The sequence below is a fragment of the Drosophila guanche genome, unplaced genomic scaffold, assembly GCF_900245975.1.
Source record: "Drosophila guanche unplaced genomic scaffold, DGUA_6, whole genome shotgun sequence".
NCBI lineage: Eukaryota > Metazoa > Arthropoda > Insecta > Diptera > Drosophilidae > Drosophila > Drosophila guanche.
This window is the reverse complement of record NW_022995744.1, coordinates 7478070-7496086: the sequence shown is the minus strand read 5'-3', so window position 1 is coordinate 7496086 and position 18017 is coordinate 7478070. Positions and strand designations below refer to the sequence as shown.

General features: G+C 44.7%; 3 protein-coding genes across 9 annotated transcripts; 1 reads left to right on the top strand and 2 right to left on the bottom strand.

The window, feature by feature from the left end:
- Positions 1–1324: 1324 nt before the first annotated feature.
- LOC117580216 (cAMP-dependent protein kinase type I regulatory subunit) lies at positions 1325–15064 on the bottom strand. 6 transcript variants are annotated; one of them, XM_034266614.1, is made up of 6 exons: positions 7741–7885; positions 6832–6940; positions 2602–2961; positions 2167–2541; positions 1966–2102; positions 1325–1899 (listed from the first exon to the last, which is right to left on the bottom strand). In XM_034266614.1, exons 2-6 carry the CDS (start codon positions 6838–6840, stop codon positions 1815–1817), a joined length of 966 nt encoding a protein of 321 aa, XP_034122505.1. In that variant the 5' UTR covers positions 6841–6940; positions 7741–7885; the 3' UTR covers positions 1325–1814. The 6 variants fall into 6 exon arrangements, with proteins under 6 accessions (XP_034122505.1, XP_034122503.1, XP_034122502.1 ...); XM_034266612.1 differs by having other exon boundaries at positions 1966–2105; positions 7741–7884; XM_034266611.1 differs by lacking the exons at positions 6832–6940; positions 7741–7885 and adding an exon at positions 14249–15064.
- Positions 12465–13418, bottom strand: LOC117580218. Its single transcript, XM_034266617.1, has 2 exons — positions 12880–13418; positions 12465–12581 (listed from the first exon to the last, which is right to left on the bottom strand). The coding sequence occupies exons 1-2, from the start codon at positions 13201–13203 to the stop codon at positions 12501–12503; spliced, it is 405 nt and encodes a 134-aa protein (XP_034122508.1). The 5' UTR covers positions 13204–13418; the 3' UTR covers positions 12465–12500.
- Positions 15065–15163: 99 nt separating the features above from the next.
- On the top strand, positions 15164–17960 carry LOC117580213. Of its 2 annotated transcripts, none has more exons than XM_034266607.1 (2): positions 15164–15313; positions 15402–17960. In XM_034266607.1, exon 2 carries the CDS (start codon positions 15407–15409, stop codon positions 17726–17728), a length of 2322 nt encoding a protein of 773 aa, XP_034122498.1. In that variant the 5' UTR covers positions 15164–15313; positions 15402–15406; the 3' UTR covers positions 17729–17960. The 2 variants fall into 2 exon arrangements, with proteins under 2 accessions (XP_034122498.1, XP_034122497.1); XM_034266606.1 differs by having other exon boundaries at positions 15227–15290; positions 15400–17960.
- Positions 17961–18017: the final 57 nt, after the last annotated feature.

Below are 18017 nucleotides of genomic sequence, written 5' to 3'. Positions count from 1 at the left end.
TATGTAAATGTATTTATTTTTCTTATAATGCTTGTTGTATTTTTTTTGTGTTTAATTTTTTATGCTTGTTGTTTTTGCTTTGTTCTCTGTTCATTTCTTTGTCAGTATGTGTGTTTTTTTGTTGTTGTTGTTGTTGTTTCAGTTTTAGTTTTTCCTTTGTTTTCGGCATATACAATACGATTTTACATTGATAATTTTTGTTAGTTTTTTTTTAATTGTTTTACTTTTTTCCTATCCAATCTCGCTCTCTCTGTCTCTCTCTCTTTATCTATGTGCTGTTAAGTTTAGTTTTTATGCATTGCTGTTGCTCTGTGAACATTTTGAAGCCTAACCCGCCGGCGGGTACGCGGTATAAATTCTCAATGCCCCACCTGGGGGGCTCTTAAGTATACCCTAGGCATTATTCAAACCCATTTGCTTTTGCTCTTCGTATTAGTGTGTGTGTGTGTGTATGTGTGCGTGTGCGTGTGTTGGTGAGAGTGGTGCAGCAACAGCTGTAGATAATGTGCCATGGATCCAGCAAGCAGATTTTTATATACACAAATGTCGGCTGTTGTATGAATGTTTTTTTTTAGCGTAAATGCAACTTCTCTTCTCTTTTTTCTCTTATTTTTTTCTGATGGTGACATGAGAAACGCACACACGCACACACACGTATTTATACTCTGCTGCACACACACACCACGAATTTTTGTAATTTTTTCAACATAATAATCTTATATTTAAATTTATTTTGGCAGCTGTTGACTGCCACCAAAATGCAGTAAATATTACGCTTCTGTGTGTGTGCATATAACAGAGCAGAACACTGTGCTAATTGGTATAACTTTTTGCAAAACATTGAGCCAAAAGCTTAAATTAGTGTTTGGGGTTTAACAAAAATAATTAAAATAATAATAATATAACTAAAAACTAACAACAAAGAATTGAGGAATAAAATCGGGGCAATTTTTTCTTAGTTTTTTGTTTTGTTTTTAATTTTCATTAAATTAAATATTTTCATAGAATTTATCGACTTCATGCTGCTGGCCGTTAAATTAAAGAGTTTTAACAATAATTTACTTAAATTAAAAACGTTTCAGAAATTGTTGCACTTTTTCCTACATGACTTTGCTTTCCCCTTACCCCAGCTCTCTCCAGCAATCCGTATGTATGAGTGTGTGTGAGTGTATGTGTGGGTGTAAGTATGTCTATATTTTTCCTTAATACACACATTTAATTTTTATATTTTTGTTTTAATTTGTTTGCTCAAAAACATTCAGACATCTTTTTTGAATATTCAATGAAACTTTTTTTCTTGCGTTTCTTTTGGTTTTTTTACTTGCTTTTCTTTTGGTTTTTTCATAACTTTCTTTTGTTTTTTTTTTTTGGGTGGCAGCATGTTCCATTTGTTAGACAAATAGATTTAGAAACAGACTCTTTCTTCATGGAGAAATGTGTAGAGAAAATTGAGCTTCAGAAGTAGTGGGGAAAAATGAAAGCGAAAAAGAAATACTAGAGCTCCAGTGGCGTAGGGGGAACATGCCGCCGCATATCTGTGCACAGAGAACACACACACATGAGAATAGTAGTAGTATATGGTAAAACTTTCAGCACAACATACAGAATCATATTTAATTAACATAGTTTTGTCTCCCCAATAACTCTCCATCCCTTTTGGGCTGCAGCATGGCTGGCAATTAACTTTACAGAATTTTTGCTGCAGATTCCTTTAGTGTCTCTTCAGCTGGTTGATGTTGTTGATGCTGTTCGCTGCGTTGTTGGTTGTTGCTATGGTGTGCTTTATGCTGCTGCTTCTGCTGTTTGTCCTTAATTTAGACAGACAACGAGACGAAGCTGTTGTACTGCGTTATGTTGCGTTTGAGTATGTCTGCGCAGGGTCCCAAAACGCGCTCAAATCTGCAAGAAAAATTCCAAATCAATTACAAATTAAACAAAGTCTTGACTGATGTTCCTTTTACGCACCTCGCACGATCCAGTTTGACGCATTTGAGTGGCCCGCGTGCCACCACAGTGGCCGCACGTGGACGATCCAACAGCAGAGCAATCTCACCAAAGTAATCGCTCGAGCCCAGGCGACCCACCTCAGCAGGATCTTCGCCCTGCTAAAAAATATGAATATGATTACAACAATTTTCCTTAATGATATCCTAGCACTACTCTCACCTCTGATCGCTGCTGCAGCACCACCGCACAGCCCTCGAGAATGATGTAAAAGTCATCGCCCGCAGCACCCTGCTTCACAATCGTTTCACCATCGTCAAAGGAGCATGTCTCCAGTGAGTCGGCCACAGTGAGGCGCTCCCACTTGTCCAGGCTCTCCAGTATAGAGACACGCGACAAGAACTCTTCGTACATTTTGCGCTTGCGTATGGTGGAGCCCATGAGAATGCGTCTGTAGGAGTCACGATCGATGCCCCACAGCTTCACGTCGCTCTTGGCACGCACGGTGGCAGCCCGAGGTGTGCCATAGATCAAGGCCAGCTCGCCAAAGCTGCCGCCCTCGCTGATGGTGGTCACCAGCTCAGAGTTGACAAAGACCTGGGAGGGAGAACGAATGATTATGAAAGGACTATGATGGGATCTTTCGCTGCTACTCACATCAACCTCTCCCACATCGATGACATAGAAATTGTCGCCCTCATCGCCCTGCTGGATTATGTTCTCGCCGGCTATGTGATTGACGGGGAACATTGCATCGAATATGTCCGAGCGTTCGCTCTCATCCAAATGGGCAAAGAGCACGTTTTTGGCAATGGCCTTGGACAGGGAATTCATTGTCTTGTAGTCCTTTGGCACCACCTTCTTCACATAATTGCTGGCATCCTCCTCGGTGACGGGCTCCGCAGAGATGCCGCCGCGCCTGCGCACCGGTGGGGCAGCTGTTTGTGGCATTGGGCTGAGATCGTCACAGTCGTCTGGGCTAATGACCTGTTTACTGGCATCCAGTTTGACTTGTTCCTGCAAGGCACACATACGGAAAGAGAGAATTTATCTTTAGTATCACGTCATATCGGGCTTATTATCTTATTAGTTTTATATTATGTGAAGCTTTATCAGTGATTTACGTAGTTTATGGCTGTCATAAAAATGCGTACATAATGTTGACAAAGGGTTTAGCATATTTTGTAGTTATAATATTAAAAGTGAGGCATAGAAATATCTACTATTAGATTTATCTTAAACATGCGATGGGTGCGCTTTTTCCTATCAGCTAGAATCGAGTCTGAGCAACGTCACACGCTCTGTGTGTATTTTTTTGTGCTAATCTAGGGGTTGTGTACTTAGTTATTGCATTTTTTGATATTTCTCTTTTATTTCCCCGTTGCCTGGTGAAGAATAAATGGAAGCAAAGGCAGGTCACAGGCTCATATAATTTTTATTTTTAATTTATGTAAATATTTACATTCAAAATACACTTCAAATCTTTGTTTAATTGTTTACCCCATAAAATGACTTCCTACCTGCAAACATTAACTGCTAATGTACCAACAATTCCCTGTAGATTTAATCATATTAACAAATGAATATAACTATAATTATAATTATTATTGTTGAAGGCGCCGCATGGTGATTGTAATTGAAATAAACATTTGTTCGCTCGCTCATAGACTGCCAAGAAACACGACATTACAGCAGATTGAAGGCTTTCCTAAAGTATAATATAAAGGGTAATCGGTAGCTCTACAAACAAATAAAAACAAAGCAAAAAAGAATTCAAAGAAAAAGTCATGAAAAAAACAAATTAAAACTAATCCTTTATTTCCATTTCCATAAAAGTTCTCCCTTTGGCCTTCCCGTTTCTACTTTTCCAGTAGCTGCTCTACTTATACAAATATGTATAACCATTTGTCAGTTTACAGGATTTACCAACTATATCGCTTGAATCCTGCAACTCCCACACACAGTTTTGAGCCCGAAAGTGCGTCATTCGCATTGGGCGTGGAGTCGAGGCGTACAGAAACTGCAATCAGGAGTGTGCCCTGAGCCCTTTCTGAGAAATATGTAATACATTATTCAAATGTCAAAAGGCAGATGCACGGAACCCGGAAAAGCTCCACGCGCTGCCACCCCCCCACCCGCTCGCACACGCGAAAGTCATTAAGCTCTCGCCTCGCCTCGCCTCGCCACCATCATCATCATCATCCTTAGGAAGGCAGTTGAAAGCTGAAGAGCTTTGCATTGTGACTTCTTGTGCACGGTGTCTGTGGGAGTCCTGCCAGGCGTCTTAACTTCTTATTCAAATTAAGACACCCACATGTAGCTGTCCAGCTCCCAAAAGTGCAGTGCACGAGGCGACTGTGACTGTCGGGGATGACGTCAAAGCAGCTAGACAACCAGCCAGGCAGAACCCTGACCAGCAGCTGCCCCAAGTTACATGATTAAGTTGCATTAAACCGTCACTCAACTGTGGCGACTGCAAGTGGCGGCCAGTTGTCAGTTTTAGTTGCATTTTCCATACAGACTAAAAATAGCTTAAACACAATTCACAAATGCAAATTTCGTGGCATTATTTAATGAGGGAATAAGGAACTGCATATTGGAGGCATAAGTAGGGTTAGAAGGGTCTCCAGGAAGCTTCTTTAAGACGGTAATATCTGAGTTTTAGAATGGGGTTTCTGTCATTTTAAAATGCAATTAAATTGCAGATAAATCTAAGAGAAACCTCGAACTCGAGAGTTGTTTGCAAATTCCACGATAAATCCTACAAATTCCCATAGAAATAATTGTATTTCCTGTTTCCAAGAACATAAAATAATTTAAGAACTATTTAAAGATTTTTCATGAATTTTCCTTGATTTATTTTGCAAACTTTTATGTCTGTAGCAAGCAAAATTTATTTAGCAAAACTTCTGAGTCCAAAGCAAGCAAATTATTTACCCAAAAATACACCCAAAACCACCCACAAAAAGACCATTCAAAATCATTTATTACTACCCATTAAATATTATACCGAACTTCAAATGAAACGGCGCAAAGTTTTTTTTTTATTGTCTAAACAAAATGCTTTGGCAGCACATGAAATACGCACAAGAGCGAGTGTGAATATTGTAAACAAAAACAGTTGAGGGGCGTAAAAGGAGCAAATAAAACACGGAGAGAGAAACGCAATTATAAAGTGAAAACAAAACCAAATCAAACGTTCTTGGGAGGCTGCCAGGCGCCGCCCCTCGCTCGCTTCGAATATATTTATTTTGAGGTTTCAAAAGGGTCGAGTGCCACCCAAGTCCCTGCCACCTGTCGGGCATACAAATGGCTCCATTATCAGACACCATGTAGAGTCCACAGTCCACCGCCGAATTTGCATATTTCAGCGACATTGCAGCTAAAAGCAACAACCACAAAGTGGCACGGGACAATCAACCAACCGGCAGCAGAAAATTCATCATGCAGTCAGCTACCACACTGCCACCGGCGAGGGCTCCACCTCCGGCTCCGGCTGGATATCCTGCAATAAAATTGCAACTTTGTTGACTCTGGTCTGCTGTCAGGAGCCAGGTGCCCCACAGCCATCGGTACCCTTCGTGGGGCGTGTGTGACCGTGACCTTTGTGCAGACGCGGAGTCGGCGCCCAGCCAACCAGTCGCAACCGTGGCACTGGCACTGGCACTGGCATTGACAGTGGCCCTGGCCATGCCCTAACCCGAGCCCAAACACCCCTTTTGCGATTTATTACCTTTCCTGTGTTTTTCCCCCTTTTACCGTACGTTTTCTTTCAGCTGCGCGGTTTTCCGCTTTTAGCAGCGTTTTCCCGATGACATACTCGACTTTAGCGGAAATCGATTTCGCATTGTAAATTGAATCCCAAAGACCCCTCTGCTGCCCTGCCCCTGTCGGATGAGTTGACTTTGTGCTTGGATTGGCTCTTCGTTCGCTGCTTAAAATTTGTCTTTCCCTGCCCCGTGCGACTCACTTGAAAGTCTTTTCGAGCGCGTCACAGCTCGCGGCGGCCCTTATCAAAATTACTTGCTAATAAAGGCCAAACAACATTTATGGGGTACGCTGAGAAATGCCACTTTGATTACCAGTAGATGTCAGTCAGCAAATAGAGGAGGGACTTGATAAGGAAAAGGTGGAACAAGAGAGTGACAGGTGCGACGGGGGGTTAACCAGAATGAGAACAAATTAGCAGATATTTGTTATGTTATGTCAAAAACGGCAAATAGAATTTTAGGTACATTTATTATGAAATTTTCGATATATTCCCTCTATAAAATATACTTAATTTTGTTTAGAAAAGCCGAAAACAATTCCCATAATTATCGGAAAAAGTTATAACACTTTTCAAGGCCATCGTTACACAGTTCTGCTATCAAAAAGAGCCCCTAAAAGACTTGATCTTAGTTAGAAAAGTTGATGCAAAGCAGAGGCATCAATTTGTGCAACTATAAATATAAATAAAACACAAAACAGACAAATGGATATGTAAAATGCGAATGCAACTGCAAGTTCGTGCACCCCAAAAAAAGAAGATATATAAAAGTTAGTTTAGCATTTTTTGTGCCTCAAACAATTTACTGCGCCTGTCTACGTGCCCACATAGTGCATTATAAAAGTGACAATAGAACGACAAATAGAGAGGGGACTGAAGAGGTGCGATCTGAAGCTGCTCCACGCTCTGGCCCGTTGAATGCAATTGTGTGGGGACATGTGTGGCTGTTGTTTGCATGCAATGAGCATGAATAAACGAATGATTGTGCAAGCGAATGTTTAGCTGCATGTGTGAGTACTTAAACCCTCGTGTAATGAATGGAATGAATAGCAGCAGCCACAAGCTAGACTGGACTTATGGTTCTACTTATAGCGACTAGCAGAAACATTTTTCCAAACCTTAGGCATATTTTCTGCTTTTAGTTGAAGTCTCTCTGTGTGTGTGTGTGTGTAGTTGTGTATATGTGTGTGTGTGTGCCACTTTTCAATGTTCAACAACAATACAATTCTGAAAACAACAAAAAAGTTCTTCACTGCTAATATGGACACAGAAAAACAAACAACGAAAAATGAAAATGCGCGACGCGACACGACGTGCTGTGAGATTTCAACTGCTAAGATTTTATGTGTTGGATTCCACTAGCCACAAAACTACAAGCAGCAGAAGCAGCAAAGAAGAGTGCAGAAAATATGATAGAAATATTACGTATACGTGCGGCAAATACACAGCACAGCCGCCCCAGCCATGCCAGCAATGACAAATCCAATGTCAAAGTTTTATAAAAATAAATATTCACAGAAATGCTCTCAGAAATATTTCTTTAAAATTATATACAAAAATGTGAGCAGTCGAGACTTTTCTCAAAGCAAAGTACAATAAATAACTTTAGAAAAGGGTTTTCGAAAAGGCACAGACTCTATCCAGCACTGCGTATGATTAATATTTACTCTGACTGAAGACTATTCAAAGAAATCGCAACGAATTTAATTGGCATAAATGTGCGATTGCCATTGGCTATTAAATTATATAAAAAATAAGTAAAGAAAAGAAAAGAAACATCCTAAAAATATATCACTATGAGATCGTGCGTCAGCACACATATTTATGTGATTTAATTCTATTTTTTCTAGTCTTTAATTCCCTATGCTCTCTCCCTTGCTTCCTAAGTCTACAAATTTCGTTTCTGTTGTTTGCCTTCCTGTCGCGTATAATTGCTTAATTAATCCAATTGCAGGAACACGACTCAGTATGTGGCAGGGTCCTACAAGCATGTACAATGTATTTATCTGTGTGTCTTGTGTCTCTACCCGCTGTAGTTGTTGTTGCTGTTTCTGCTTTTCCCGGACCGGGTAGTCGTACTCGTTACTCGCAAATCGGACTTGGACTTGGACACGGCCGTATGTCTCTGTCTTTTCGCGTATTTACAAAACGGAGGCGCGACACAAACTGAACACTCAATTCGAAATCGCGTTCCGTTTGCCGCAAAAACTGGCGGCAGCAGCAGCAGCAGCAGCGATAGCGTCGGCAGCGTCGCGGCTTCGCGTCTCTGCTCAATAGTTGCCTCCACTGCCCACTCATCTTCGTCTGCTCTCCCTCTCCACCACACACATGTGTGTGTATCTGTGTGAACCGTTATGTGTGGTGTGCTCTGCAGACCGTTTGAGGTTGCTTTTGTGGTAGGTTGCTGTGGCCAAAAGGCAGCCAGCCAGTCCCCCAACCAAGAGATGTGGGCAGCAGCAGCCGCCCGCCCGCCCAGTCATGCACGGCGAGAAAAAACCAATCAGAAATAATCCCCAAAAATGAAAGCGATAAATTGGTGGATAATAATCCTCAGTCCCAAATGTTTACATTGCTTCGAGATTCATTCTGTCGACGCACAAGCGAAGGCTTCAAAAGGAAATCTGCCTTTCTTTGGGTAAAAATTGGTAAATTTCTTCCAGTGTTTGACCCTCTGGCCGCTCTGTCAATTATAATAAAAGTAACAGTTGCTACAAAAATATTTTAAAAGTGGATAATCATACAGAAACTACATAAAGCTGAGCATAGGTGCCACACAACCACAGAGCGCCACAAAGTGTGGCCAAGAGCACACATTTTTTTTGTGGAGAGGGCATGGAAGGCCGAGTGCTCGTTCCATTTGATTCGCGCACCTCTCAGGTCTCTCAGCTCTCAGGTCTTCGAAAAACAAATCAATTTGAGCGCCTGTGCCAACAGAAGACAACAACAATAGCAATAACAATAACAACATCAAAATGGAAAACTGCAAAAAATAACTCGAAAAAAATAAGCAAAACAAGAGAGAAAAGCTAGCAGAAGAGGGTCGAGGCATTTTATGCCCTTAAAGATGAATAATACACATGTCAGCTTGTTTGTTGTTTCTAAATGCCAAAGATCTTGGCTGTTCATTTTACCCAAACTCTTAGCTAAATTCCTCTCTGAAAGAGTATAGAAAAAACGAAAAAAAACGTGAGCAAAAAGCAACAGAAAAACTCAAATTTTGTAGGCGGTTTACGAGTATTCGACAACGGAAACAGATTTGATTTGCTATGGCGAGGCAATTTATAGTTTCGTGTGGCCATAAATATGCAAATTCACGGGCGCACACGGGCACTCTTTGGATAAATTGTCAATAACAATTACAATTATCTCTGAAAGCCTCAGACACTCTCGGATTTGGGCACTCGAAAGGGGAAACCATCAGTGTTATGGAATGCTCTCATTAGCACTGGGCAGGACGCTGCAAAAGGGCCCTCCACAGACGCCTAGTTAGGATTACAAGCTGGCTCGGTGTCTGCCTAAGCCTTTGGGGGCCTTGGGGCAGGTGGCAGGTTGGATGACAGGTTAAGTGTGGCAATCTGAGCAGCGCCTCGAGCAGAGAGTCTCTCAAGTGGGTGTTAGTGGATGCAATTTTTCATCGCTTCATGGTAAAAATCATCAAGGGTTGATCAACTGCTACGCTGCAAGTCATGCACAGGACATGTACTTTGTTTGTGCATAAATCTCGTAGCAAAAACTGAGACTAATGGACATTAGCATATGCCAAAGAAAGAATGAAATGAATTATACATCACACAGTCGCCACAAATTGCTCTATTGAATTATCCCTCTGACTCCTGTGTGTCTTTCTCTTTTGTGGGTTTTTGTCAAATTAAATTTTGGATTTCCTTTGTCCCTCAGTTTCAGGCACTCTGAAATGTGGGCCATTGGCCATAACTTTCTATCGCCTCACAGTTGAGTTCACTCATGGAACAGTGGCTCCCACATCCACACGGAGCAGGAGGAGAAACACCGGAAAAGGATGCGCTGCATTGAAATGCGGAAAAGCTTTTTGTCTCCTCGGTTCCTCGCCACTCTTCCGCTCTGCCACTCTTCCGCTCTAAAAATGTGTGTGACTGCGTTTTATAATCGAATTAATTAAAATTTTGCGCCCTACTTGACGCAGTTTCTCCTCTGCCCCTCACTCCCCAGTCGTGTGTGTGTTTGTGCACCACGTTGACGTGTTTTTGCGCTTTAAATGTTTCAACCGTAAAGCCTGGCAAAGACCCGTAGAAAACGGGCGTTCCCAACGCCACCCACAAAAGTTTGTTCAGCGAAATTTCCAATTCAGTGAACTTTTTGTTCCTGCTCCTGACACTGCCTCCTGTCCCTTACCGCTGCCCCTGAGCCATCATTTACACAGTAAGCTTCTTTTCCCTTGTTGCTGTAAGAGCCTGCCTGCATAAAAATTATTTTTGGTGACAACAAAGGCTTCGTCCCAATACCGTTAACTGGGATCTATGCTATCCCTTCGCTGGTCCTTGGCTACTCATTAATGATAAGGCACAAATGGAAATCGTCCTCACAGCTGTCATCGTCGCAAAAGCAAATTGACAGCTGAAGAGCAACGTCCGAGGGCTCCTCCAAGTAGCTGGATCAATGCCCCACATGACGTCAGATGCCCAAAAGGATAACATGTGGTTTTTAGGGGCGACAAACTAAAGACATCTTTTCGCTGAGTCAAACAACCGTCATGGAGCTTAGATCTTAGAGGAAATCTCTCTGAAATTCTCTTTTAAATTGTACATTTAATGGCGTTTAATTTGCTTTTGAATTGACTGTACGTTAAATGGTGTGTGGGCGTTTTGTTTTAAGGCAACGTGTACACACTGAAATATAAAGACAAAAGCTAGTGGCAAGCTTTTGTCAAACATTCGCAGTTTTCGCACAAACGTTTCTAAAAATTAATTTAAATTGTATTCCTTAGCTTTAATGCTTTACTTGGTGTGAATATTTAGTTATTCTTGTTGGAAACATTTAAATTTTCCCTCTAAAATGAATTATTTTAAGCTGAGGCCAACATCCGCTCAGAGGAAATCAAAATGCAAAGCTCCTTAAAAAACTGTTGCTCCTCGGTGCTCGAGTACTCCAAACGTTCGTTAAGAGTTCCCGCACTTTAGGACTGAGATTTTTGGGCCTCCTTTTCTTATTAGCCAAATTATTCATGCGGCCACTCTGCTGCGGGTCTGCGAGGCGGCAAGCGGCGTTTATAAGCCGTCTAATGGATGAGGGAACACAAAAGGTCGCCACACATCCGGCCGTAGGGAGAGATACACACAAGTAGAATAAAGTTTTGTTACTGAATTGGGCATTCAATGGAAACGAAACTGTGGGGGCGAGTGTATTATTTACATACAAGTTTTCGGTTCTCGATAAATGGAAGTGGACCCCAAAATGAAAACAAAAACCTGCACCCACGGACCCAAACAATGATTTATTTATGCACAAGTCTGAAAATCCTGACCAAGGAGGTGGGCTATGGAGCTCCTCAATTATTTACAGAGCGACACATAGACCAAATTTAAATATCCAATTGAAACCCAGCCATAAATCAAGGAAAAATATCCCCAATTAAAGACAAAAAGCTGAACAAATTTTGAAGGTTTTGAAGGTTAAATCCCTGTGTACCTTTTTTGGCACAGCGCCTGATCCGCTTGCCTTTTCCGGTTCCTGGTTCATCCTGCTTCTCGTTTTCGTTTGCTTTACTTTTTATGATTTGTTGTCTGTGTTGTTTTATGGTCCAATTTGGCGGTAAATGGCGATAAAGTCGTAAAGCCTTGTCTTGTTTGTCTGCCACAATTTTTGGGGGCCTGCAAACACCACGGCCCGGGGACGAACACGAACCGTTGGCAGGTCGTAACACTGAGAGAGGGCGGATGTAACGCGTAACGCGGCTATAAACACGACCATTAAGTGGTCAACAATTCGATGATCAGGCCGGAATACCCCCCAAAGGCAATCAATCAGCGACTGATGTAGCCGCCAACAGACGCAGACACAGCCGCAGACGCAGACACACGGTTAAAGTAACGGTAATGGCAACGGCAACGGTTCAAGCAAAAGTAACAGTAACACAGTAACGAGAGGAACGGACGACTGGCGGCAACTGAGACAGGAGCACACACGCAACCGAAGAGGAAAGCACTCTGACTCTGACTGAGAGAAGACGACTACGACAGGATGACCTTCACCAATACGCACGCACAGATAAAGGATACAAATATACAGCCAAAATATAAAGTTTTCGCACACACACAGAGAACGAGAGAGAGATACAGCTATGACGCAGCGGGCGGCTGGCAAAAAGCTTTGGAAGTAGGAGAAGCTGCCGCTAGTCAGCTTTGATTTCGTTTTACTGCCTCCTTTCGAGTTTCAAGTGCAAATTCGATATTAACTTGCAAAAAAAGCTGCCCAAACAAAGAGCGAGAGAGAGAGTGCGAGGAGTAGGAGCAAGTGAAAGAGAGTGCGGGGAGTGGTAGCTTAAGAGAGTGAGAGAAATAGAGTAGGAGTGTGTGTATAAGTGCGTCAGGTAAGTTTTGCATACCCTGCAAAGCGCAGATAATTCACTTTTTCCCATCAAAGATGTTTCCTCTCTTTAAACTCTCCCCTCGAAATGCGCATACAAATCCATTAGCTTTGTAAATATGTTTATTCAAAAACTATATCGGTAAATATTTAAACATTGATCTTTCTTTTTTATCCAAATAGTAGCAATTTTAGCCATGGCCGAAGCTCTCCTCACTCAGCTGGTTTAGCTCTCATTTAATGCCAGTTCCTGCGAGGAGGCGGCTTGGGGCGTAGAAGGATGGATTGGATTGAACTCCTCGTGAGGCTGCATTATGGGATATAAAATACACATAAAAATGAGAACTTGCATTCTGCTATAAAAGGGTATTCAAAATTCGTTGGGGCTCTCTTTGTTTTGCTCTGCCGAGGTAGGAGCACAGCAGAGACGCCGCAACTGGCAGGCAGGATATAACTGTAATCAAAGCTTTGCTCACGCGCACGCTCTCGCACTACAGAGTGAAGGGGCATAAGAGCTTTTAGTCTGACCATACAAGGAACAGAGCGCAATTTCTTGGATTTCTCAGAGGGAGGGGTGCGGAATGGAGCGTCTTGGGATCACTTACAATTTCTTCCTCGGGTATTGTAGTGCAAGAGGTGCGCACATGACGCACCCGATGCATCGCATCCAAGCTCAGACGATGTTCGTGCTCATCGCGCAGCAGTGCATCAAAGACAGCAACGCCTCCATCGATGCTGCTCTCGCGCAGGATGCGTCCACCACGTCCGCTGCAATGCTGATGATGATGATGGCCCGCGGTGCCGCCAACGCCGCCCTCGGAAAATGAACGGATGCGCATTGCACCATGCTCGTCGGTGGTTAGCGCCACCGACCTCAGGCGATCCATGACCGCATCCTGGATGCTGTTCACACTCAGCTGGTTGCCCATTGCGCCGCAAAAGCAACCGATTAGCAGGCACGTAAACCAAAAAATACAAGCAAATCCTCCGACGACGGACTCTGCAGGTGGCGGGTTCGGTGCTTCCTCTAGTTGCTTCTGCTCGGCGTCAGGATGTTTATCGAACTGAATGCGGGCTCGGGCATTCAACAGGCAAAACAGCAGCAGAAGCTACCGAGAGAATGCCCACACACACAGACACACAAACAGAAGGAGCGAAAGAGAGAGGGGGGAGATGAAAGGCCAAACAGAGAGTGAGAGAGAGAGAGAGAGAGTGAGCGCGCGCTTCATTGCATTGTCAGGCTGCAAGCAGCTCTCTGTAGTCTGCTGGAAAGCTTTCAGGCTGCATTCAAACTGCAGAATGCACTACCCCTGGGATTTAGTACATGGCTGGAGACACTCTCTCTCTCTCTCTCTCTCTCTCTCTGGTTATCTCTCTGTGTGGCTATCCCACACATTCCCACGGAAGTGCTTTAAACTAAGCCCTCAAAAACACCATACCGAATGGACAGGGGCGTATGTGTGTGTCCTTAACACCTTGCATCCTAAAATAGACAGGAGGTGATATTGATTTTCATACAGAGCGCCAGTTGACCAACCCAAAAGCACTGCTTGTTGCTTTCGCATGGCATGACAAGGCGACTGTTGTTCGTGTCCAGGGGTCCAAAGTCAATCTAACCAACCGATTGACCAAGGAAACATGGCCCTACCCACAACATCCTCTTTATGTTTTTAGCTATTTCGATACACCAAATTGACTATATAGTGATCTATGAATCTTTATAACGCCTTAAATTAGTGATCTTTTGGTATTCGCTTGAAGGATAAAGGAATACCATAGCAAACCCAATCAAAACTCTCTTTTGTTATAATAGCACATGACGTTTAGAGGGCATGTTTGAATTCAAAGCGTTAAAGCGGTCAACTTTATCCATAAATAAAACTCAGACCTTATAGAGACAAAAACAGGTGTAACAATTTACCACAATTAAGCGCAAGTCCAAAAAGTACATAAATAAGAAATGGGAAGACTCACCCGCTCTAATTTCTGGAAGTACTGGCGCAGGAACTGCACGGGATTCTCCGGGCGGCAGACGCACAGCTGGACGATGCAGTCTTTGAGTACACGCTGGATGCCGTGCGTCTGTATGTAGTGCTCGCACTCCCGCAGACTCTGCTCCTCCAGCGTTTTGGCCATCGTATAGGTGGACATATGGGCACCCGTTTGGGGGGATACCTTTTGGAGGTGTTGTTGTTATTTGTTGTGGCTGCTGGCTAGTGGCTGATGTTGGCGTCGACGTTGGCGTTTCTCTGCTACGCAATATACACAATTTCTATGTATGTATGGGTGTGCTGTGTGCGGTTGCTCTGTGTATGTGTGTGTGGTGATTGGGTTTGGTTTTCGGTTTGCTTTTCGTTGGATTGCACGTCTCGCACGGTGGGGGGCTTGGGTTTTTGGTTTGGGTTGTGTGGATTTATTCACTACTGGAAAATCAAACTAATTAAAGAATGTGTGGGAGGGGCGTCGAGTGCACTGCGCGTATGTAGGTGTATGTGGTATGTACTTGTGTGTGCTTTTCTGGCAGCGTGCTCTTTCTTTCTTTTCGTTTTGGCACCCGTTCTCCTATGACTGCCGAGCCGTTTTCACTTTTGTCAATTCACTACGTTCTGTCCCTTGTTAACTGTCACGTTGTTTGTTTGCCAATTTCACAGTGCCTTGTCGCAGCATACGGATCACTTGGAATTGCTTTTGCAATGTCCTAAATACTGTTTTTTCATCAAAACTTAACTTATTTTCACGCACGTAAACCACAAACGCTGGTTGTTGTTGTTTTTGCTGCATGTAGTGATGGACCTGCCATTGGTCACATTCCTATCGATAAGCAACAAGCGCGTTTCACAACACCACTTACGAGCAGTCACAGTTAACGTAAACAGGCGGCATACGTTACAAATGCGAATAGCTTTTGGTTTTGTTTTTTGGGGTTGCTTTGTGGGGCTGTGCCTGTGAATTTAATGTTCGGCTAATCCAATAAAGATACAACAAATAGTAGCTATGTGGATGTCAGCTACCAGCGATAGCTTGTGCCATCAAATAAAGGTCAGTAAGTGCGCCAAATTTGACCCTGTCGCCGTTTGTCGCTGTCCATCGTTGCCCGTTGGAACTTATTGATTTTTCGTTCGTTCAGCTAAAATGCTTCACACGGAGTCTCTGCCCAACAGCACCACCCACCAAGGAATCTATGCGCCGCTAAGTCAGGCCATGACCGACTCCGAATCCGACGAAGAGATTGAAATTCATAACGCCAGCAAGCATCGCCAGCGATTCTACAACGAACAGCAGCAACCGCAGCAGCAGTCTCTGCCTCCGCCTCAGTCTACGCCCCAATCGCAACGCAGTCGCATACCGCCAAATACTTTGGCGCTAAAGTCACCGCACACCACTCGCCCCACAGCCACAAGGATTGTGAGCAAGCCGCAGGTGCAGCCACAGCCCCACCAGCGGTTCCAACTGGAGACGCCCACGACGAGCAGCTACACGACCAACATGCAGAACACCTTCCGCTCCGTGATGCTCAGCGATCTGGGCGGCGGTAGTGTGGGCGCTGAGTTTTCAAACTTCAACAGCGAATTCGATGCCACAGCGGACAACGTGGCCATCCTGGGCGGAAGCACGGAGCAGCCCAAGCGCCCGCCCATGTCCACGGCCAGACGTAGTTGCTTCATAGCCTCCCTGCTGCTCTGCGTGTTCGCGGTGCTTGGATTTGTCTGGCTGGTGCCCTGCGGCAATGCGGATGGCACTGGTGCCTGCCCAGCTGTGGGGGATCGCGTCAAGACCCACAACTGGCAAAATAATTACACAAAAATCGAACTGAAAGGCGGCATCAATGTGGTTAATGGACTGCGCGCCTGGGAGAATAATTTGATATTTCTGTACCGCGGCGATGCCTTCTTCCCGGAGTTCCGGCCGAGCAATCAGAAGCGGAACGGCATCATTTCGCTCATCGGCAGCTCCGGGGCTGTGGCCTGGTACGACGAGATGGTCGACGAGCCGGCGGCACTGGACTGCACTCTCATCGATGTGGACAGCAACGGCAAGACAGATTGTCTGGTGATTGACGAGTACGGGGAGCTGGGAGCCATCAATCCGGTGTCGGGACAGTGGCATTGGCGCTTCAAGGAGCGTTCGGCCCACAAAATCGATGCCTACGATTTTCCGATCATTCTGCCCGATCTGGATGGCGATGGAGTGCTGGACATACTGCTGGTGACCAGCCTGTCTCTGGAGCAGCGCACCAAGTCGCTTATCCAACCCAAGCACGAGACACCCCAACTGGAGGCGCGCAATGTGCTGCGGCTGCTGTCGGGGCGTCATGGCAGACCCATAGGCGAGGGCTTCCGTGTGCACGACTGCCAGCGGCTGAGTCGACTCCAGCTGGAGGCTGCCAACATCAGTTACATCTGTCTGCGGCCCAACAACTCGGATCAACAGCGTTCCAAGTCGCTGGCGGAGCTTTATGGGCTGATAACCAACAAATCGATTGTGGGACAGCGACTGCTGTCCGCCTCCAAGATCGCGCAGCATCGCAATCACGGACAACGCCGCGAGATTGACTCGCAGCGCAACATTTACTCGCTGAGCGGACGCGAGCTGGTGGTCGAGAATCGCGGCACTTGCCCCGAAGACTGCAACGTGACCTTCGTGTTGAGCGAGGTGCGCAATGGGAAGCCTCATGTGCTGCGAAATTTCACCAATACGGGCATGTACGGCATGGTGCCCGCTGAGTATCACTTTAAGCATACAAAAACCCAGATGTCTGGCTTTGTGATGAAGTTTTGGAAGTGGCATGTGGCCGAGAAGGCCTCAGGGAAGTCGCCAACAGCACAGACCACGCCAACGCCCGCACACAGCAGCAACAACAATGTGCAGAAGAATGGAAATACAGCTGCTGGTAACACCAAGAACATGAACGCCATCAAGGACAAGGAGAAGTCCGCACACAGCAAGAAGCAACAACAGCAGCAACGTCTGAGACGCAGCGAAGCCCCTCACGAATTCCCCACAGCCAGTCAGCAGTTTGACGTTTTTGAACACTTAATCCAAAAGCGTGAAGCCTACAGCGTACCCCACAAGAATCAGACCAAGGCCAGCGCCGTGAGCGGTAGCGGCGGCGGCAGCAGCTACAAAATGCAAACCATAACTGAAACGGTCATTCTGGTGCTCTTCATGGGCGCCGATACGCGCATTGAGAACACATCGCAGAGCAACATTGTGCAGTTTTGCAGGCAGGAGCTCAATGAGATGGTGTGCCAGCCTGATATTAACAACCAGGAGCACTCGATGCTAATTGCTGATTTGGATCAGGATGGCTCCCAGGAGCTGGTCACGTACACGTCCAGCTTTGTGCACGCCGAGGAGCAGCCGCTGAGCGATTGGAAGCTGGTCACCAATGTGCGACTGCTGCGTATACAGTCGGAGCTGCCAGCCTACAACGAGGCCGAGAAACACAATTAGAATTGGACTGGAAGGACGTTGAGGTGGAACGCGCGCATTTAAAGCATCATTCGTGGCTGGCTGTTGGGCCGGGCATTACATCAAACGTAGTCGTTAGTAGCTGAATTACTAGTTGCATGCATTACATTACACTGTACATTAAATAGAAGAACCTTTTCTAGTTATTAATCACCCTTAAACTATACTTTAAAACTGATAAATACAAAATAAACACAAATTTTAATTGGCTGAAGCCACTGAGGGTAAGCAGTACACAATTGGGAGTTCGGGGTGAATGGCATCAGTTGTT